Source organism: Nesoenas mayeri, assembly GCF_963082525.1.
Source record: "Nesoenas mayeri genome assembly, chromosome: 10".
NCBI lineage: Eukaryota > Metazoa > Chordata > Aves > Columbiformes > Columbidae > Nesoenas > Nesoenas mayeri.
In genome coordinates, this window is record NC_137560.1 from 21,597,803 (window position 1) to 21,619,855 (window position 22,053).

At 56.8% G+C, this 22,053-nt stretch overlaps 1 protein-coding gene across 1 annotated transcript in view; it reads right to left on the minus strand.

The window, feature by feature from the left end:
* PLXNA1 (plexin A1) overlaps positions 1–21,452 on the minus strand; it is a gene marked incomplete at its 5' end in the record, with an annotated part of 99,402 nt that extends 77,950 nt beyond the window's left edge. The window contains 2 exons of the mRNA XM_080350644.1: positions 13,526–13,708; positions 20,250–21,452. Of these exons, the coding sequence (XP_080206770.1) occupies positions 13,526–13,708; positions 20,250–21,452 (1,386 nt within the window). The remainder of the gene's footprint in view (positions 1–13,525; positions 13,709–20,249) is intronic.
* Between the last annotated feature and the right edge of the window lie 601 nt (positions 21,453–22,053).

A 22,053-nucleotide genomic window follows, 5' to 3' on the forward strand; every position in this document is an offset into this window, starting at 1 on the left:
CACCACCTCGGCCAAGCGCGAGCCCCAGCGATGAGTCAGCCCCGGCTCCCAGCCCTCGCCTAATCCCGTCCCCGCTGCCGGGCGGCTTTCCAGGGCATGTCCGACACATGAAAGGCGTCCCCTCGCCACACTGCCGGGTCCCGAGCCGGAGGAGGAGAGGGGAGGATTGCTCCCGCTCTGCCGAGGACTCGGGCCGAGCAGCTGATGCTCTGCGAAAGCCAAACTGGGGGTGGGTTGTTTGTGTGATTTCATGGCTTGAACAAACAGAAACATCCTGTATGTGATTAAGAGCCTTTATGAAAAACACACCAGCGCCGAGCCCCGCGGCTGGGGCTGAAGGTTCCGCGCAGCAGGGCTCGGCCACACCGGGGTGAGCGGAGCCCCGAGGCAGATTCACAGAGCCACAGCAGCCCAGGGGTGTTTTGGGCCATGCACCGAGACAGAAATCCTCCCTTAGGAAATCACCTCTTCCGTAAAATGTCATTTTCTTCATGCCAACCTCCCCAAACCCTCACTTGCTCTAGGGAGCAGGCGGCGCAGCAGGGTTACCGACAGCCGGGGAGCTGCAGACGACGGCTGCACAGGAGAAGCAGCCAAGGCGCTAACATCACTCCCAAACATTAATTTCTTCTTTTATCACCTTCTGCCCCAGCATATCAAAAGTATTCCGCGCATGCCTATAGCTCGCTCCTCCTTTTGGCTGCGGGCATCGCCATCCGCAGATGCCACGGAGGAGAAACGGGTGACACGGGCAGGAGAAATGACCACGGTCCCCCCACCACCGAGAACGGGAGGAATTCAGCTCCTGCCAAAAACCAGGACTTGCCCGGACTCGTGCAGCCGTCACCTCCACAGCCCCTGCCCTCTGCTCCGGCAGAGCTGCCTCCGGGGAACCGCGCCAGGAAAACACATGCTCTTGTTTAACAAGAACAGGAAAAAAAAGCACTTAAACGATACACAAGCATAGGGGAAAAAAAAAAGGCACCTAAACGATACACACACACACACAAAAATAAAGAAGTTTTGAGGTTGTTTCTTTGGCAAGGTTCAAAATAGGGCAAGGGTTTTGTTTTTGCTGGGAGGCTTTAACAAAAAATGTATTTCATCCAAACTATCCCTGAAACAGTCTTGATGCTTATTGCCGTAAACTTTTCCTCCAATTAATTGCTTCTACACAACTACCATTTTTCTGATGAAAAACATCACCAGAAACACACAAGCCATTAAAAGAAAACATACTGGTTCTCTCTGTTTCTCCCTGCTCATGAGCATAAACAGAATTTGGGAGGTTAGGGGGGGTCAGAAACAAGAATTTTCACTCGACAGTCTTCGTCAGCAAGAGCTGCCACCCGCAACAGGGATGCTGAGGGCAAGACTCGGAGCTCACTAGACTCTTGCAAAAATAGCCCCGCTCCACAGGTACGCGGTACCACCTCCGGTGCTGACTCAGAAACGCCCGCTGGGCCACGTCTCAGCCAAAAAAAATCATGTTCTTGGAGATTTGAGCTGGGTTTATAGCCAAGGCTTTCTCAGCACAGCGGTGAGGATGCTCATGTGAGGCAGCACATGGGAGGGGGGAACAAAGCCGAAGCATCAAAGCCAACTGGTCCCCACTGGAAGGAGAGCCTAGGCATCCCATTCCCAGGTTATTCACTCCACATCCCATTCCCAGGTTATTTGCTCCAGCCATGGGCTCACACTTTCCCACCAGCAGATTCGGGGAGGGGGGGGGAAGGAGAGGCAGGAAGGAAACTCCCAGCTGAGACAGGGAGTGTTTATCTCACCTGCTAGAAGAGAAACACATCTTTAATTTTAAACGTTAAGCGTAAAAACAGATCCCTCGAGGCTCATAAACATACCAGAAAGAGAGGGAGAGTAACACGGAAAAACCCTGGGGAAATAAATGGAGAATTCAATTTGGGAAGTTCCCATCGCTTGCGCAGGGTGGGAATCAGCTGGCATTGGCATTGGATTTTTGGGTCTTTTTAAAGGACTATGCTCATTTCTTACAAAAAGCATCACATGCATCACACCCCATCCAAGAAACCAAGTGTGGCAGTGGTGAGTCCAGTTCCATCCAGCATCTCCACCCAGGGGGGCAGCGGCTGCTCCCCCCTCTCTGTACGAAAGCTATGGGTACAGAGCACATTGTGGGGACCCCCTGTGTGCCCCCCAGACCTCTAGCTGTGCCTGCTGTCCCCACGGTCCCGCATCTCGACCTCCTCGCCAGGGATGCTGAGCCTTTCTGCATGGCTGTGTATGTACCAGCCTCACTGGGACACCCGCTTTCCAGAGCTAATTACAGACGCAGTCACTCTGGCCAAGACACAGGCCTATTTTTGGAAGCTTGTAAAGAAAAATAAATATATATATATATATATATACACACACACACATGCACATCAAAACTACATCATATTTTTCCTCCATGGATTTTTTTTCAGTTGCATTTTGCTCAACAGCTGCCGGTTAACTTTTGACTGCCGTCAATGGGAAGGAAAAGCCAGGGGAGCCGGGGAATAGCCAAGTGCTGACCCAGCCTCCAGACCTGCTGCCTTCACAGCTTCCAGGACTGCAAACTGCTCTACAGACCTCAAGCTTGCCTGCAAAGCATCCCTGCTGAGCCCAAAATCCACCCTCGGAAGGGTTTTCAGTGAAAATGTAGCTTAAAGTCTTGGTTGGGAAGAGCACCATCAGTGGCACGAGTTTGGTGGAGCTCAGGTTTCGGTTGGGGTTGCTGCTGGGAGAATTGGGAGGATGCGAGAGGAGTTCTGCAGGTGAGAAAAGCCCTGATGGAGATACGTGGATGCCGTCTCCTTCGGGGTGGGCAACGGGACCTTAGGTCCCGTTGCCCACCCCGAAGGAGACGGCATCCACGTATCTCCAGCTCCCTCCTTCCCCAGTGAACAGTCCATAGTGATATCATCCACACATACATTTAACACCATCCCTTCACCTGCCACTGCCCCAGCTCCCACCCACACAGCTCCAGAAATCCATCGCATCCCATATAAACACACTGAGTTGCCCCCAAAAAGGCAAGGAAGCCTCTTACCTCCGCAGCCGCCCGGTCCAGCGAGCGGCATCGGCAGCATTAAGCCTCCAGCTACGGCAGCGTGAGATTGGTTTTGCGGATATGTAATTAAGAGCTACAAGGCTCTGTCAATCACTGTGGGGAAACTCCAGACTCTCGCTACAAAGGGAATGGCCTCAGTGAACAGCCCTGTGAATACTGAGGGTGGTGAGAGCCTGGCCCAGGTTGGCCAGAGAGGTGGTTGATGAACCATCCCTGGAGACATCCCAGGCCAGGCTGGACGGGGCTCTGAGCAACCTGAGCTGGTGAAGATGTCCCTGCTCATGGCAGGGGTTGGATGAGCTTTGACGGTCCCTTCCAACCCAAACTATTCTGTGATTTGACAATCACAACCCAGCGTGGTCCTGGAGGCCATCGCTGTTGGGAAAAGCCAGCATTGCATGAATGGGAGGATGGGGTGCTACAGCATCTGAGGCTTCAATCTGGCACCCCAAAGTAGGGACTGGGGAGGAGAACGTTTTGCACCTCCCCCAGGATAAACCCTCCAGGCACATCCAGCACAAGGCTCCTCTCCCCACTCTGTGCTCTGCCTGCTGCCCCCCCTTGCCCAGCGCCACCCCCAAGGGACATGGGGGGACAAGAGGTCTCCGGGAGCAGCTGGAGATCAGCAGCAGGAGCACTTTGCCTGGATCCATCCATTGCCAAGCCCCGGGGTCAATTCCCTGGCTCAGCAACCCTCCCCCCAAGCACAGACCCTCTGCTAAGGGGGCTGCTAAGGGGGGGGCAAAGGGACCTTCTCAGGGCTCCAGGCAAGGGGAGGAAAGAACTGGGAAAGGCACAACCTGCAGAGCCAAGGCCCCTCCTGCCCCAAAACACCCTCATTTAACCCTTCCCCTTCCAGCCAAACCACAATGTCGGGACTCAGCAGCTCTCAGCGTCAAAGGGTGAGACAGGAAAGCTGCACCCCAAAAATACACACAGTCTAGGGAGCCGCAAAACAACCCCCCTTTTCCCCGGGAGCATCAACCTTTCCTCATCTCGTCTCCAAAGAGGGACCACCCGGCGGGACGGCGTGGTATCCCCGCTACCCCGAAGCTGCACACAGCCACGCTAGCACACAAATTGCTTCATTAAATTTCATCGCATTAAGCCAGTTTCATGAATTTAACATTGTCCCCGGACTATTGTTTGCCTGAAAATTAAATTACAGCAACATTTGTTGTTTCAACGAGCCTGTCAGTCAGGGACGGGGCCAGAGGAGGGGATAGGGGCGCAGGCGGGTGATGCTATTTCGGCAGCGGGACTCCTCCGGGTGGGCGGCTCCAGTGAAGGTGGGAAATGCAGCCGCGTCTTCCTTCATGGGGGAGGGAGAAGGGAAGAATTAAGCTAACATGCTGTTTCAACCCAAGCCAACCATGCCAGACGCGGAGAGGCGAGCCAAGCTGCTCGGGAAGGGAGAGCATCGCCATTTCAGAGCAGATAAAGGCTCCGATCGGTTCCAGCAGCACGGCAGAGCATCATCCCGGACCCCTCCGGGCAGCACAGACCCTGGCTACGTCCACACGAGGAGCTCGGCGCGGCAGTCGGGGGCTTTTTGATCTTTCCAGATTACAAAGCCTTGCCGTGTACAGGAGCACTCTGAAAAATTTCTCATTTATTCTTCCTTTTCCCTCGAGCATCTCCTCTCTGCAGTATCAGAAACAAAGGTGACAACCTTTTGCTTTGTAAAGAAAACCATAGAGTGAAGTGGACTATAAATAGCACCCAAAACTGACCCGCATCCCCAGCCGAGGGGAATGAAATGAAGACAAGTGAACGAACGGCTTCAAGGTCAGAGAGACTTTTTTTTTATTTCCCCTTTGTTCGAGGTCTGGTAATTTTTATCCACGCAGGAGAGCAATACAAAATACATCATTAGGGTTGTAGCTAATAAAATCCACACGGGCTTTTTCAGCCCGGCATCATTTTCTTCACCCGTACGGGGATTATGGTGGGAGGGAGATGCTTCCCCCAGCACGACCCCTCCCCACATCTCCCCACCGAGCTGCCCAGCCATGCCAGAGCTGTCCCGGCACAGAGCAACCAAGCGGTGCTGCCCTCCAGAGCACAAAGCATGGCAAAATTAAAGCACTATCAGATCATCCTGCCCTTCTCTGCGAGACCATAGGGATGCTCCCCACCACCACAGCCCGTCCTCGGTCTGCAGAGAGCCGGCTTGTCACACAGCGCTGGCTTTCTTCCTTCTCTCCAGCTGCTAAATGGCATTAAAAGAACTAAGCATCCATTAAATAAAACTTTCTCACTATTGCTCCCCGTGTAGACAATTGCTCTCGCTGCCACAGCGAGGTTTCGTGCTGGTCCACGGGCACACAAAGAGCAGGGAGGTGCCAGGATTGGCTCTGGAACAGCACGGGCCACCCAGGGGCCCCAAAATCCAGTGCCAAACCCCAAACAATGGCACTACCCCTGCCCGTCATGTCCCCTGCTGCAGCCACATTCTCCACCTCCAGTCTCAACCCAATTGCAATGGGTAAGGAAAGGGAGAGGGGGGGTTATGGGGAAAGTTCCCAGCTTGGAAGCAGCTGGGGGCACGCAGGGAGGTTTATTTGATGAAAAACCCTTCAAGACCCAGCTCTGCCCCCACCCTGCTCCGATTCACCCCCAGCCACACAACCGTGACCAACCGAGAGATTAAAGCAAGAACCCATCAAACTCATTTCATCATCAAGTGCCATCACATAAAACACTCAGTATTATCCTCATTGTGGTGGCCTAAGCCAGGATTAACACCCCCATCCCCCAAGGCTGGGAGACCCTTTCCTTAGCCAGGCAGCACGTCTAAACCCCGGTGCCGTGTCTCCGGCTCTGTCGCCCTGTGATGAGCAGAGCTCTCGGGTATTTGCTCATCCGCCAGCTATGCCAGGATTACCAGCACAGCCCTGATCCCCGGGTTTGTTTGGTCTGAGAATGACCCAGGTAAGATATGGACTGAGTGCTCTGGTCCCACACGCTTCTCCGGTACCCAAAAGGATGGGGTTTAACTCCTGTCCCCCACCCCACTGCACAACAAAGACCACGGGAGAAACTGCCCTGCCCTGTTGTTACCAGTCTGGCCATCAGCATCTGTTCCCCTGCTCCACTTCAGGGCAGCCCATAATTAAAAAGGACAGAGGATAACGGAAGCCAAACAGTAGCTCTCTGAGCAGCCTGGGGCTCAGCATCATCCCCACTTGGACCTGCAGTGGAGATGAGTGACCCCCATGTCTATCAAAGCCTTGGAGATGGATGACGGCGCCACATCCTGCACCCCCAAGTGCCACATGGCACCTCCACTTCAGTCTTGATTTATGACAGCTTTTTCCTCACAATCTGGAAGAGGAGAAGGGGGGAGACCAGCCCACAGGGACAGGGGATGGTTGACCTTCCCCACTGTCACATCTCGACCTGAGGCAGCGCTGGGACACACGGGGACCCAGACAACATGGAAACCAGCCTGGCCCCTGCTGAGCACACATCTTCCCTCCTCCAGCAGCCACGGGCTCAGGGCAAATTCCTCAGGCACCATTAATCTAGGTTAATGGGGCTGCACAAAGGCGAGGCAGGACACCAGCACTGTCCCTCCCCATCCAGGCAGTCCCTGCCTCCCAAACTGCTGCCTTCCCGATGAGCTAAAAGGGCTCCCGAGTCTTCCCTCTTCTCCACTGCCTCTGGTGGGAGGCCAGGGCTATTCACCCACCTGAAAAGCCAAAATTAGTCAGTGTTCAAGACTGTGAATAGGCACAATGGCTTCAACAGGAGGGACCCAACAGAGCTGGGGCCTCCCAGCTCATTTCCATCTCAATGGGGTGGCTTTTCACCCTGCTCTGTCCCCATGGGGCCACCACAGAGGTCCCCCAGCAAGAAGCGAGGTCTAAAGCAAAAGTCGTGCTCCTGCTCTTCCCAGCAGAATAGGGACCACAGCCCCGCATTCAGGGGCAGAGAGATGCAGAAGAAAACGTTCAGCAGCTTCATGCTTCACCAACCAAACCAACCCCACCAGCCGGGAGGGAAAAACGCAGCACTCGCTGCCGGCGCTGCCTGCCCACAGCAACGGGCAAGTCCACGCACCTTTTCCTAATGCAGGCCTCCCCGTTGCCCATAGGTTTAGGCAGGCTCAGTGTCCCCAACAACAACCCCAAAGCATCGCTCTCCCAGCACTGCTGAGCCATGGCCACCACTGCCCTACAGAGCCCCACAAGAAGAAGGGCAGGATCAGGGATGGCACACAGGACCAAACCTGCAGGCTCTTGTTTTTCCTTTCCCAGACCTATTTCCAGGCTATTTCTAGGGTGGCAGCCCCAATCGGAGCATGGGATGGTGTCTGCAGGGACCAATGGCGAAGGCAACGCTGCTGTTTGGAGCACATCCCACAGAGCAGCAGAGCCGGCTCAGGGGGCTGCCAAGAGGCATCTTGCCCTCAAACCCCCTTTTTCGGGGTGAATACAGAAGCCACATTTGCACCCAGCAGTCCTTTTGAAGACACAGGGTCTTCGGGATCCACCTCTACCCCTGAGACTCCTCCAGCTCCTGCAACACGCCACTCCCCAAAAGTCACCTTGCCCCGACACCGGCAAAGCCCGGCGGTGACGCCGCTGTACCCGGCGGCAGCTCCGCGGCAGCCAGAGCGGGCTGATGGATTGGGGTGAGGCAGCACAATGCCCGCGGGCGCCCGGCGCCGGAGCCAGGGACAGGCAAGACGTGCACCGTCAGCGCTTTCGGCAGGGAAGGTTGGAGCAGGGCTGGCGGCTGCTGCTGCCTCCCCGGCTGGCCGGGAGCCAGGCTCCCAGCCCTCGCTCACCTGCCGGCTTTGTGCGGAGAGCAGAACAGATGGGGGGAAATTAAAAAAAAAAGCAAGGGTTATGGCTTGTGAGTCAAAAAGCCTGGGGGCTCAAGGGTGGAGGGAGCGGGGTTTAGAGCAAGGGAGCCCCCAAGAGCTTCTCTGCCTCCCCAATGCTGTGTGAGCATGTCGGAGCATCCCTCGGAGAGCTCAGCCCCATCCATCATCCTGCACGCCACGGGAGCCCAAAACCCGGCAGAGTCCCCCTCCAGGAGTCACTCAAGGACGGAGCTGGCAGCTGCCTGCAGCCCCAGCCCCAACACCCCAGCTTGTCCTCGAGGCCAACGGTTCACGATGAATTTCTAATTGTTTCCTCCAACAATGAGACATCCTGTTCGGAGCCGGGCGGCTCAACAAAGCCGGACCATGTCGGCGAGCGGGGCCCCTTCCTGCTGAGCAGGAGCGGGGCAATGCCGAGCGCTCCCGCCATGAGCAGGGGGACGGGAAAGCTCCACCGCCCCCTCCTCATTACCCCATCCACTTAACACACCAGCTCTCCAGCCACCACCTTGATTAAAACAGCTTAACGACTCCGGGGAGAGCTCTCGAGGGGGCGGGGCGCTGCCGAGAGGTATTTTGATGGATTCACTTTGGCAACCGTCGGCTACCTTGTCATGCCAATAAAATTATTGCCATTGATTGGGGAGAGGCGCGGGCACACGCTCCGAGGAGCAGATCGCCCTTCTGGGGCTGGGCGCAGGCGCCCAGGGGGACTGTGGGCATGTGGGGAGGGGGCGAGGGGTCCCCAGGGGATGGGATGGGATGGGGATGGGGGCAGAGCGGGAGAGGGAAGAGGCAGGAGGAACAAAAGGCCCTTGTGCTGGGTGGGCAGCTGGGGAAAGGCAGCAATGCAGGCAGGAGAGGATTTCCAGGGGCTGTGCCAGGGTCAATGCTCGGGGAGTCCTCGAGGGTCACCAGCTGACACCACCAGGGCAGCACAGGTTTCATGCCCCAAATCTGCCCCCCCCCAAAAAAAAGCCTGCCGGAGGTGCAGGAAGTATTAGGGTAGCCGGCAGTGGGGTCACGAGGGGGCTGAGCCCTTCTGGGTGCTCCAGGAGCCGGATTTCACATGCCCAGACACAAAGGACCCCTTTTCAACCAGAGCTGCTTACCCTGAGCGCTAAGCAGAGGGTGACATGAAAGAACCCGTGGGATGGGGACCAGCCAAGCAGGCAGGGAGCCTGACGGCTTCTCCTTCCAGTTCACATGGACCACAATCAGGTCACATCTCCTAGCCCAGAGGGCAGCGCAAAGGGGCTTTCACAATGGGAAGAGAACCAGCAGAACACGGAGAAATTCCCAAAAAGCCCTCAGGCAGCAGCTCCCCCTCCTCACAGCACATTTTAGGCTCACACTGCCCCGACACACCAAGGGCTGTGAACACACCGAAGCATCCTTCTCCAAAGCTTTAAGACAACCCTACAGAAAGGGGGTGCCTCCACGGCTTGCCAAATCTGGCCCCCCAAAAGCCCTCAGCAGCCCCTCTGCCCTCTCCAGGACGTAAGAGGAGGACCACATTGTGCAGGGATGGGGATGACCCACTTAGCGTGAAGAGTTTATTTATTATTATTGAAGTGGAGAAGCCAAAGAAGCCAGAGGTGGGGGCGGTTCAGCTGTGCTTTCCATGGGAGAGAATAAACAAGCTGCAGCAAGCGCCAGCCCCAGCGGGGAGCGGATTCCCGACCGAGACGCGTCCTGATGCATTCACGCCCGAGGCCAGACGGTTTCAGGACAGGCCAGGGAGCTGCAGGGATTACGGTACCAACTGAGCAGTCAGATAATCCTCAAGAAATATATGAGAGCAAAACAGGCTGCAAGGGATGCGTAGTTCGATGCTATCCTGGCTGGGATGCACCAGCTGCATGGTCCCATGACCGTGTCCACCTTAGGGATCTCCAGCACCTGTATCCCAGTTTGTGCTGGATATCTCCTGTGGCAGGAGGGACAGCCCGCAGCCCCCTCGCTCTGCAGCAGCCAGGGGATGGCAGCGGGCAGGGAGCCACCAGCTGCTTCGAGGGAGGAGCTCAGCTCACCCCCCAAAAATAACCAGGCGGCACCCAAAACTGGGTCAACCCACAAGGGCCACACCGGAGCTCAGCAGAGCCCTACGGCAGTGCCTGGTTTGCATAACGAGGAGCAGATGGCAAGCTAACTAACGAGAGCAGCCCAGGCTGTGCTGCACCTCCCGGGATGCCCACTGCCCCGCACAGTTACTGGGAGGGGGCTGCACCATCAGCTCCCCCTCTCTAGCATCATCCTTGTTCCCTCTCACCATACAACACTTCAAGCAAACCCAAAATCGAGTCCTTGGCACGCACAGGTTAAGAGGTGACTACGAGTCAAAAGACGCTTTTCAGCATGTGACTGAGCGCTCCCATTGCAATTACACATGCAACTTTCTGTTCACCCAAAAAATAGGAAAGACAACTTGGGAAAACGACAACCACCCACTAAAAAGATTCCCAAGCGAGGACAGGTGTTTCCCAGGCAAAACCCAAGCATTAGGAAGCAAGGCTTGCTTCCCTTGCGCAAACATCCCCTGGCCATCCCCGCCGCAACACGCTCACAGCTCATGTCCCTGTGTCACTTCCCCATCGCAGCACCCTCAGACCGCAGGGTGCACAGCCGGGTCCCTGCCGCGGCGGCACGGGGGAAGCGGCTCAGTCATCCCCGCATTGCTCACCCCGCCAGCCGCAGGAATTCCCCCAGTGCCCCTAGTCCCATGACTGCTGGCACGGGGGACGGCGAGCACGCGGGGCTGAGGGCTTTCCAAGCCTGGCCTCTCCGCATAACTCGGGGCCAGCCAAAGATAACGGCCTGCCTGGTGACCCTGCAGGGACAAGCTGGGAGCGGGCTGCCGCGGGCTTCACTGCTGTGACCTGCTCAGCATCCCGGGGGTCTTGCATGGTTTTAAACTAAAGGAGGGGAGATTCAGGCTGGACACAAGAACATTTTTTACAATAAGGGGGGTGAGAGCCTGGTCCATGTTGCCCAGAAAGGTGGTGGATGAACCATCCCTGGAGACATCCCAGGCCAGGCTGGACGGGGCTCTGAGCAACCTGAGCTGGTGAAGATGTCCCTGCTCATGGCAGGGGGGGCACTGGGGGAGCTGGGAAGGTCCCTTCAACCCAAACTGTTCTATGATTCTGTTATGTCCATCCCCCCGGTGCCTCCCCATCCCAGCCCGCAGTTTCTGTCCCACCACCCTGACATTGCCTGCAATATCCTTCCACCCCCCCAGAAAGGAAGGTCTCCCTGCAGCTGCAGTGGCAGCAGGTGCTGCCGGCAACTCAGCAGCAACTGTTGGCAGCAAGGCTGGGGAGAGGCTGCAGGGCAGCCAGAGCCTCGCGGGGCTTTTTGGGGCTGGGGGGACACAAAGGGAGGCTCTGTCTGCACACAAGAGCCCAGACAAATGCTGGGCAAGGGAGCTGCCATCCAAGGAAAACCCAGACGCGGCAGTGACTCTGCCCTGACCTTACCCCGGCCCAGATGGCGAGATCAGTGCCCCCCCGGCAGAGCAGCACCCGTGACAGGGCTCCTGGGGATGGGGAGGGGGCACCCAGCTGTCACCACAGCCCTTTTTCCCCCGAAGGAGATGCCAGGAGATGCTGACACCGGCACAGGGGACCAACAGGAAGGCAAGGAAGCCACCAGGCTCACCAAGCCAAATGCAGGCACTCGCCAAGGGGACAGGGAATTGCCGAGGACCTCCTGCACCTGTGCCTGGAGGAGCCGCCTCAGCCATGCTCTGCTGTACTGCTGCCAGGCATCCCGTCCCCTGGCTGGGGACACGGCGGCACCACTCAGGGACAGGCTGGCAGCCCTCGGTAGAGTGGGAGCCTTCCCCTCCCTCCAGCCTCGCTGGCAGGATCAGGTAGCTGCTGAGGCAGCGCTTTGCCATCCGGGCCAGGCAACCCCTGCCGCAGAACGGCTGGGCTGCCCAGCCCAAGGTCACAGCAGGGGACAGCTCTAGCCTCCCCCAGCCCTCATAGGGACCCAGCAGCACTGCGCTCAGCACCTGCAAAGTGCCCCCATCCTGCCACGTGAGAGCTCTGAGAGCTCCAGCCAGGACAAGCCTACAAAACCTGCCCAGAGTTTCTGGGCAGGATCAAGACCCATCTTTTCACTCCCCATAAGGCTTTTGTTCCATGTCACTCATGCCCTGCAGGGCCAGAGAGCCAGACAAGCAATCAGGGGCACCAAAACTAGAAAGAAGCAATTTGGGGAAAGCCCAGCAGGACAGGATGCTTAAGCCTCACCTGGGCTCCAAGTCCTGGCCTCAAGCTGGTGGCGCATTGCCCACAGCCCAGCCAGGCACCCGCCCCAGACCACTGCCTGGAAGTGGCTCTGAGGGTGCAAAGACAAGAGCAAAACTGAAAAAAGGAGGAAAAACAGAAATCTGCTGTGTAAAAAGAAAATTCCAGCCCCTCTAGATAAATCAGGAACTGGAGGTGTAATACTGTCCCTGTGGCTTTGCCACCCCTCCTCCCACGCGCTTCTTCCTTCCCATCCCCATTTCAAACCCCCTGTCTGGAGCCCAGCAGCAGGAGAAGCCGCCAGCAACGCGACACCGGTCCCTCCGGATCCCTCATCGATCCGGAAGGGAGGACAAGCTGCCTCTGTCAGCTCCCCGCAGCCCCAGCGCCGCTGTGCCCCCCCGAGGACTGCAGAAACCAAGCAGAGTATGTGGGGCTGGAGAGGACCCCCAAAATCCTGTCTCTCATCCCAACACAGGCTGCTCCTGTCCCCTGTCCCTAAAGATGCAGCTAACAGGCAGCCAGAGGGCACAGGAGAAAAACACAGGCAGGGTGAGTGGGACATACAGGGGCTACCCTCAAAATGTCACTGTGGCCCTGAATCCTGCCAGGGAGGTCACCCTGCCTCGTCCAGAGCACCCCGACCAGCACAACCTGCAAAAAACTCAGGGTGCTGTGCCCAGGACAGGATGCTGGAGCACCTCACAAGCCACAGAGCAACTGGTCGGACCCCCCAGCCAAGCCCTGGTCCTCCAGCCCCTGGACCTTGGTGCTGCCTCTCACTGTCTGAGGATGCAGTTAACGCAAGCTGTGTTTACCCAGGGCATGTACAGCTGTAATTACAGGCACGATGTTATGATAACAGGAAATCCGTGCCCTGTGGAGATGCAGGCAGAGAAAGGCATGCACACAGCTATTTGCTAATTGCCACCAACAAGCAGCCTTTTGTGCCGTGGGGGGATATGGGAAGAGCAGAGTCCCCCCAGCACCGGGCTGGAGCCATCAACACCAACCACCACCCACCCTGCAAAGCCATACGGACCCAGACAGACAGACAGAGCTCGCCCCATGGCAGCTACAGGGCAAACTCACCCGCCTGAGAGACAACAGGACAGGTTCTGAGCCACCAACAACCAGGACTCAACTTCTCTAGGTTATAACCCTTCCAAAAAACAGAGGTTTTGTAAAATTGCTTGGCAGACAGGAGGAAGGAGGAATTGCCCCTCACTGGCCCTTTGGATGTTACCCCCACTATACAAGTCATGCTGTGATGCAGGCACAGCCCTATCTGTACCCCGAAAAGGGCCAGCGAGGCGAGCGGTCATCCCTCCCCATCAGCATCACCGAGGGCTTTCCTACCTTCTTGATCTTGCCGCTCCGTGTGCCCGCAAAGACGACGGTTTGTCCTCTGTAGTCATAGGCAGCCACCGAGGTCATCCCGTCCTCCTTATCCACAAAGAGCGGGGTCCCCTCGATGGTGACGGTCCCGCCCAGTGGCTGGTTAAAATCCTGGCCGCAGAAGTTGTCATCAATCTGCAGCGGCTGTCGGAAGAAAAGAGAGGAGAGATGAGCTCTTTGCCAACGCCTCGACATGCTGGACCTCTCAGATGGCCACCAGCCATCTCCCACCTCTGCCCCACCGGCTACAACAGCTTTGGCAGCCCCATCCCTTGCCCATCCTGTCCCAGTGCTCCCACCTCACCCGCAAAGGAAAAGGATGAGCTGATGCTTCCTTAAAATTCCCTATGCGCTGATGTAAGGCACTTGGGACACATCCAAGGCATATAGCCCCACTCTGCATCTGAACAAGCTTTGCAGACCAAGGCCAAAGCTCTTGGTGCTCTTCATCTTACAGAGCAGCACTTACAGACCCAGCAGGAGCCAGCACAGCATCCCTGCTCCCTCTGCATCCCCACCGCTGCCATCGCAGACACGTGGGACGCCGGCATGAGCTCCCCAGCACACACGCCCCCCTCTCCTCACCCCGGAGCTAGCTTCAAAAAGAGAATGGCTTGACAGCACGGGCTGAATCCTGCGCCCCAGCCTTCCCCCAGAGACAAAACACTTCCCAGCCAAGGCTGTGCCAAGACAAACAGGTCAGGACTCCTGAAAAGAGCCTCACTTCACATAGCAGAGCCTTCAGCAAACACGCTCCCCACCTGCCAGCCCTGCTCCACCTCCCGCAGGAACGTCTTCAGGAAATCCCCACATTTTTCTCCTGCTGCCTTGCCCCAGACGAGGCGCCTGGCCCAGCCAGCTGCCTCCTCGTTCAGCGCTCGCCCACGGGTTGGGGAGAAGCTTTGGCAAGCTCGGCCCAGGGAGGAGGCGGATCTGCCCCAGCCCTTCACCTCACGTGAGGAAGATCACACTGATGGGCAAGGCAAAGCCAGAGGGGTGTCCCCTCTAAAAACCGGGATGTGGGACCAGGAGCAGCTCTGCAACACTCACCCCCTCCATCGCGCATCCTCACCATGTCACCCTGACCTGCTGAGCAGAACAAGAGAACCTGGCCATGGGTATCCAGCCTGGGCGGGGGGGGCACACAGACCTCCCAGAGGTCCCAGTTAGGCAGTGGCCTCACAGAGTCACACGGCACCAGCAAAATCCACCCCCAGCAGCCCCTGGCCCATCACAGGCAGCGAGGGGCTCTGGTCACATCCCCAAGGGCAGCAGCAAGTCCGGGGGCAGGAGGTCAGGGTGGCAAAGGGGACACCCTGCTCCAGCTGCGGGATTTTTCCACTTCACAAGGTTCCTTATGTAACTTTCAAATTTTAAGGGGAGAGAGATGTTTTTTGGCAAGCAGCAGCCTCCAAATGCATGCCAGTCCCCAAGGGGTTTTAAATCCATACAGCATGTGCACGGAGCATATGGGAAAACGCCGAGCTCCTGAGCTCCACGTACGCAAGGGCAGCACATAGCGCTGCAATGCACATCACAGAATCACAGACTGGTTGGGGTTGAAGGGACCTCTGCAGATCATGCAGTCCAACCCACCTGCTAACGCAGGGTCACCACAGCAGATCACACAGGATCACATCCAGGTGGGTTTGAATGTCTCCAGAGAAGCTGGGCAGCCTGGTCCAGGCTCTGGCACCTCAAAGTAAAGAAGTTTCTCCTCATATTCAAAGGGAACCTCCTGAGTTTCAGTCTGTGCTCACTGCCCCTCACCCTGTCACTGGGCACCACTGAAAAGAATCTGATCCATCCTTTTGACACCCACCCCTGAGATATTTATCAGCATCAATAAGATCCCTCTCAGTTTCTCTTCTCCAGCTGAACAGCCCCAGCTCTCTCAGTCTCTCCTCATAAGATGCTCCAGACCCCTCATCACCATTGCAGCTTCACTGCCTGTGAAGTGAGGGTCAGCTCCCAGCAGCAACCCACAGTTCCCCACAGGGAGGAGGGAAAACATGGCATTTTCCATGCCCCAGGACTACGCACTTGTATCCACAACAGTTTCAGCCTCCCACACCCATGGGGAGACCCCTCACCCCCTTCCCCGGGCAGCCTGGGGATGCTGGGCTGCTTCCTCAGTTCCTCTGACTTCTGGTTTTGTGACATGTCTGAGTCAGTTTATGGCCAAAGATCAACTCCCTTCCCCTCCTGACCTTCACTCACCCCTCCCTAAACCAGAGGAACTCCTGCAACCACGCAGAAGAGATGCAGGGCTCCCCAAAAAAAGGAACAGGGTGCTCCATGCACCTCTGCAATGGCAGGACAAGGAGAGAAGAGGAATCAGGACTTCTCCACTTATCCTCCGAATCCCAGCCTTGCAAGCAGCCTCTCCTATCCATCAACCAGCACACACACTAAGCATCCTCCTCTACATCACCAGGCTTGACATTTTAAAACAGCAGGTCCAAGAAAATTCTCTTTCCAACTGTGGGCTGAGACAGAAGCAATGCTCCAGCCAGTAACACCACACTCCCATCCGGATACACGGGATCTTGCATGCACTTTATGGAGGAAAAAAGAGCTCTTTGGCCCCAACAGCCCCTCTGTAAAGCATCGCGGCACCTTCCACCCAGCCAACAGCAGTCGCAGAGGGGTTAAGGGTGATGCCATGAAGGTGTTTAATCCCCTGGGTGCCAATTCTGCTCTCTCCACACTCAATCTGCTGCTTCCCCAACCCCTCGGCTGCTGAATATGCAAGAGGAGAGATGTTTACGGTGTTCACTCCTCTCTGCTTTGTCTCAACAAACTCTCTGGGAAATGACAAATACAGCTGCGCTCCAGGACCACGAGGAGCGCCCGCCGCCGCGATGCCGACACCACCTCGATAAATAATTACGCCGACAATTAGCTCATTAACAGCAAACTGGCTCGTTAGAGAAGCACAGGCAGGCAGCACGGGGAGGTCGGGCCAAGGGCAGCGGTACGAGGGTTACGGCACCAACCGATATCACTGGAGGATGCGGCTGCGGGGAGAGGCGAGGCAGAGGGATGGAGGGACGGAAGGACAGAGGGACAGCTGTCCCCTGGCCGGTGCTGGCAGGGACCAACACGCACCACAACACACGAGGGCCAGTGACCTTGCGGTGTCTCAGCTTGCAGATGCTGAGATCTGCAGGAGACATGGAGCTCTGCCCGCTCCCCCGTTTGCAGGGGTGCTTGCAGGGACCATGGCCCCAGCACGTTGCAAAGGGGGGTTGTTGTTTAAGGGGTCTGGGGTTGGGTTTTTTTCTTTTGTTATTTATTTCACTGCTTTCCTTTGGCATCCATCTCAGCTGCCCCTGGCCCCCAGACACCCAGGTCTCCACCTCCAAGTGCTGCAGCCTTCTCCTCTCTCCCAGCACTAACCCACCTACCCAAAACAGGGTCAGGAAACTTGGATTTCGGTGGAAATGGCCGGTCAGAGGGGAAAAAGTGGGCCTGCAGCGGGAATGGGTGATCTCCTTGACATGCCTTGTCTCATTGCATCCCTTCAAGCCCACTTACAAAAGCAATGAGGGAGCAGATAGAGACAAGGCTCGCGCCACTCAGCGTTATTAATTAGCCAGTAATTCACCAGTTAACACCATTAGAGGCACACCCCGCCTCCTGTGGGCCCCCAGGGTCTGCAATGGAGGATGCAGGGGACATAAAGAGCCGTGGAGGAGGATGCAGGTAGCCAGTGCCAGGCTGGGATGCCAGGCTTTCTGCACATTAATCGCTGCTCAGGAATCATCCCAGCATGGTACACTTTGTTAACATCTGCATTTCTCTGCCTGCCCCTGGGAAGGATTTGGATTATCCAAGCCCAGTTTGGGCCAGTTTGTCACCAGCCCTCGCCCTGTGCCAGCAGGCTGGGCAGTGAGCCCCAGCAAGGACTCAGAACTCATTTTCTCCCTTGGGCAACACTGCTGCCCACGTCCTGCCGGCTCTGGGCATTGCACAGGGACAGCACGGAGCGGGGTGACACACGGACCTGCTGGAGAGGGGCCAGAGGAGCCACAAGAATGATCTGAGGCTGGAACAGCTCTGCTGGGAGGACACGTTGAGAGAGCTGGGGTGTTCAGCTGGAGAAGAGAAGCTCCGGGGAGACCTTATTGCACCTTTCAGTGCTTAAAAGGGGCCGATAAGAAAGATGGGGACAGACTTTTGAGCAGGGTCTGTTGCAACAGGAAAAGATGTGATGGTTTTAAACTAAATGAGGGGAGATTCAGGCTGGACATGAGGAAGAAATTGTTGCCCTGAGGGTGGTGAGAGCCTGTCCTAGGTTGGCCAGAGAGGTGGTGGATGAACCATCCCTGGAGACATCCCAGGCCAGGCTGGACGGGGCTCTGAGCACCCTGAGCTGGTGAAGATGTCCCTGCTCATGGCAGGGGGGGCACTGGGGGAGCTGGGAAGGTCCCTTCAACCCAACCCATTCTATGATACAGAACACCAAACCCCTCTTCAGTGAAACACCATGAACGAAACCACTGGACAGGCTCAGGAGCAATTTGGGCAGTGAGGCTGGTGCAGGAGAACAGATCAGACAGTCCCACAAGATGCCTTTGCTGTGCATGGGAGTCCATGGATGGGTCTGAGCACGCCGGGTGTTGCTTCTCCCTCCCGCTGCTGCTGCATCCCAGAAGGGGAGAGAGAGAGAAACAGGAGACAAGAATTCGCTCTGCTCGCCAGCACTGGGGAGGAACCACTAACATCTCCCGAGCTGGCTGCCAAGCCTGGCAGCCTCTGCTCCTGGCTCTGGCACCGGCTCCGGAGAATGGGAGCTGCCCTGTGGCGCTGAGGGATGAGCATCCCTGCGCTCCCGAAGGTCTGGGATGGGGCACCAGTAAAGCCTCCTCCAGCATGGACCAGCCTCAGCCCCTCACTGCGTTGAAGGAAGAGAGCAAAGAGCACTACCAGGATATTTTGCATACGGATGGGGTGTAAATCCCAAGCAACTACTGATTTGAGCAACTACATTCTGCCCCCTTAATAATAAATTAAAAATATATATATATACACCCTTTATTTTCTGGCCAGCCCCCACCACCGAGAGATCCGTCACTGTCACAACCCACCCCAGAGGTGGCTGCATTTTATTAGGGGCACCAAGATTCCTGCCAGCAAGAAGTTCCATACTCCACGGGCCCTGTTTTGGCTTGTGCTCAGCACAGCATGGGGCTGAGGGCCTGACTCATGGTGCAGTCATGTCTTTTCCAGCTCTGTTTGGCAGCTGGAGCAGGACAGGGACAGAAAACACCACCTGGCTCCCCTGGTGGAGAGCAGCACCCCCCAAACCCAAGCCATCCACAAGCAGGAGCCACCCCACATCATGACACACATCCTTCCACCCAGCAAGTCTGCAGGACCTGTAGAGCATCTTGAGATCCACCTACTCAGGCTGCCCACCAAGTAGCAATCCCAGGACCCTCCTAGCATGAAATTGCATCTAAAATGCCAGGGGGCAGACCCCCTCTCCAAATCCAGGGGGCACAGTGCTGCTGTGGGGTGCTGGGGGAGGCGGTTGGTGAGCATCTCCGCTGCCGGAGCCGGCAGCTGCGCGACCCAACAGGCAGCAGTGTAACGATTTCATCATTTTCCAACAGAATTGAATTAGTTCAAAGCCAAAATCTGATTTGCGAGCCCAGCGCTCTTGACAGCAAACCCTTTACTTTGTCAGGCAGCTGTTCGCTGTCTCCCCCAGAGCTGTGGGAGGACGGTGGGAGGGAAGGCAGGGCTGCTCCACGGGGACCCCCTGCCCACCCACCTGAACCGCAAGGCACCCAAACCCCTGCTCGAGCAGGGCTGGGGGCTCAGTGATAGGTGCCGAGCACCAGTAAGTGGGGATGGGGGTGGGCGATAGCAGGGGTTATCAGGACCTCCACCAGATCCTCCCAAATGTGCACACTTGCACCCCAAAACCCGCCCTTGCTTGGTGCTGCCCAGCGTCAGACCTCCCTGTCACCCAGAGCTGTGGCCTCCCTACAACCGCTCTGGTTTATAATGTTGCCTGGAAAAAATATCCAGCAACAGTTGGAAATCACTGCTCTGGGATGCCAGCGCTCTGGGTGACACTTTGCACTGGCCACACTCAAAACCCACCTCGTTCACAGTGCCCTGCGCCCTCCTCTCCAGCACCACATGGAGTGGACGTGGTCTCTCCATGCTGAACATGACGAACTCCTACCAAGACCACCAACCTCCCTGCCTCTCTCCATCAGGTCCATGCTACCCGCCCCACACATCCCACTGTCCCCAACACCTTCTGCTCAGCCCAAGGTGACATAACACTCACAAATTCACACGAGCTATCTGCAAGGGGCTGCCCAACAGTGCTGCAGCTTGAGGATTCACCATCCTGCCCTCCCAGCCCAGCTCACTGACACTCCCCAAATCCACAGGGGATGGGAACCAGAAGCAGGTATCTGCATTGGCATGGAGGCCCTTGCTTGGAGCTCTCCATGGGGAGATGCAACCCAGACCCAAATGGGCCCGTAATGAAGCTGCAATCTCCATGAGGAATGCTACCAAGCAAGCCCAGCACCCAGCCCTAACGTCACCAGTACTCCCAGTGGGAAACACAGCTCAGGTCACCAGCAAGGGTCTGGCCAGAGAGAACCACCAGGAGCCAGAAGCAGCCTGGCTTGGGTAGAGAAAAGCAGGAACTCACCGAGTTGATGCAGCCCAGCTCCTTATTCAAGAGCCAGGGCAGCGAGAGTTTCCCTTCCCCTCTGTAGCACGACTGGATACGCTCCTTGATCTTATCCTTGATCTTCTTCAACGTGAAGAGGCAGAGCACAGACTCCTTAGGAGGCTTAACCCTGTTTTTCTGGCCCTGGGAGAAGATGGTGAAGAGGATATCCTCCCGCTCCGAGATGCCCAGGTACTTGGCTAAAGCCTTGCCAGGTTTGGTCAGGTAGGCGTCCTGGATCAGGCGGTACTCAATGCCGTCCTGCACACAACCGATGGGGAACTCCACATAGGAGTAGAACTTGGGGTCGTCCACGCAAAGGCGGACGATCTTGGAGGTGAAAAACTGCTCCCCAGTGGAGTCGGGTGAGGTGAGCTGGGTGTCCAGCTGCAGCGTCAGGTAGTAAACAAACTGCTCGCTGCTGAAGCTGTAGATGTAGTAGATGTCAAAGGTGGGAAACTTGGAGAGTGTATCCGAGGGGATCTTGAGCTGGGAGGAGACAAACTCATCCTGGTAGACAAAGCCAAACATCTCCGCGTTCTCCTCATTGGCCATCAGTTTACGGCTGGAGAGTGTGGGGAAGTACTCCGATTTCCCGTCAATGGGTGTCCCAATGAAGAGCTTGTTCTGCCCATTCAGCACCTCGATGATGACCCCAGACATGGTGCCCGACTCGTTGACGCTGGAGAGGTAGTGCTCCTTGCGGTGGTGGGGCTCACCCAACTTGAAGAGGTCATCCAGCCGCAGGAACTGGCAAATACCCTGGGAGGCACTGCCGCAGGCGATCAGCCGGTTCCCCGAGTAGTCCACCAGCAGCAGTTTGTTCACGTTGTTGGTGGTGACCAGCCCATGCGGGCAGGACTGAACGCTGGGCGGCGGGTAACATTTCTCATTGTCCTCCACGGGCCCCGTCACGTGGGTCCGCAGGAGCGTGAGGTTATTGGAGAGCTTGTAGATCCGATTGACAGCCCCCACGTAGACCTCCCCGGTTTTGTTGTGGACCACCAAGTGCGTCAAGCTCCAGTCTGTAACCGGGAAAGTCCTAAAGGGAGACTTGGGGCTGCCTTCCGCCAGCGGTAGCCAGGTGCTCCCCAAGAGCAGCAAGGTCCAAACGTTGATGGACAAGTGGTGCTTGAGCCAAAGGAGCCACATCACGGCAGCCTCGCATTCGGCCAAGGCCATGCCCAAACCCAACCACAAAATAAATAGAAACAAACCCAAACTAAAGGGATGAGGGAGGGAGGAGAAGCTAACGGGACACAGTCTCCTCTGGTTCCGCTGCGCTCGGCATTCAGGGCATCGTGGGCACGGCCAGTCCAGTCAGCCCTAGAGCGAGAAAGACAAGAAGAGCAAGGTTAGGATGCTTTCCTTCATGGGGTCAAGCCTGGAACACCCCACCCAGCAGAGACTTTTGCTGCTTTGCATAACAAAACACCCCCTACTAGCTCCTGCCCTGGAGGAAAACACATCCCAGGTGAGGAGACCAGGGGAGCCTGGAGATGCTGAGGACAACCCCCCTGATCACAGACCACCATGCACAGGCGCTGTCATGTGCTACATCCCACCATCTGAGCCTCAACCAGTAGCCCCCTGCAAGGACCATCACCCTGCCCTGCCCTCTGCCCAAACCCCTCGGGAAGAGCAACTGCTGGCTGGAGCAGACCAGCACATCCGACCGATGACAGGACCCAAGGGAACGGCAGGAAGATGTGCCAGGAGAGGTTCAGGTTGGACATGAGGAAAAGGTTCTTCACCCAGAGGGTGCTGGACATGGAACAGGCTC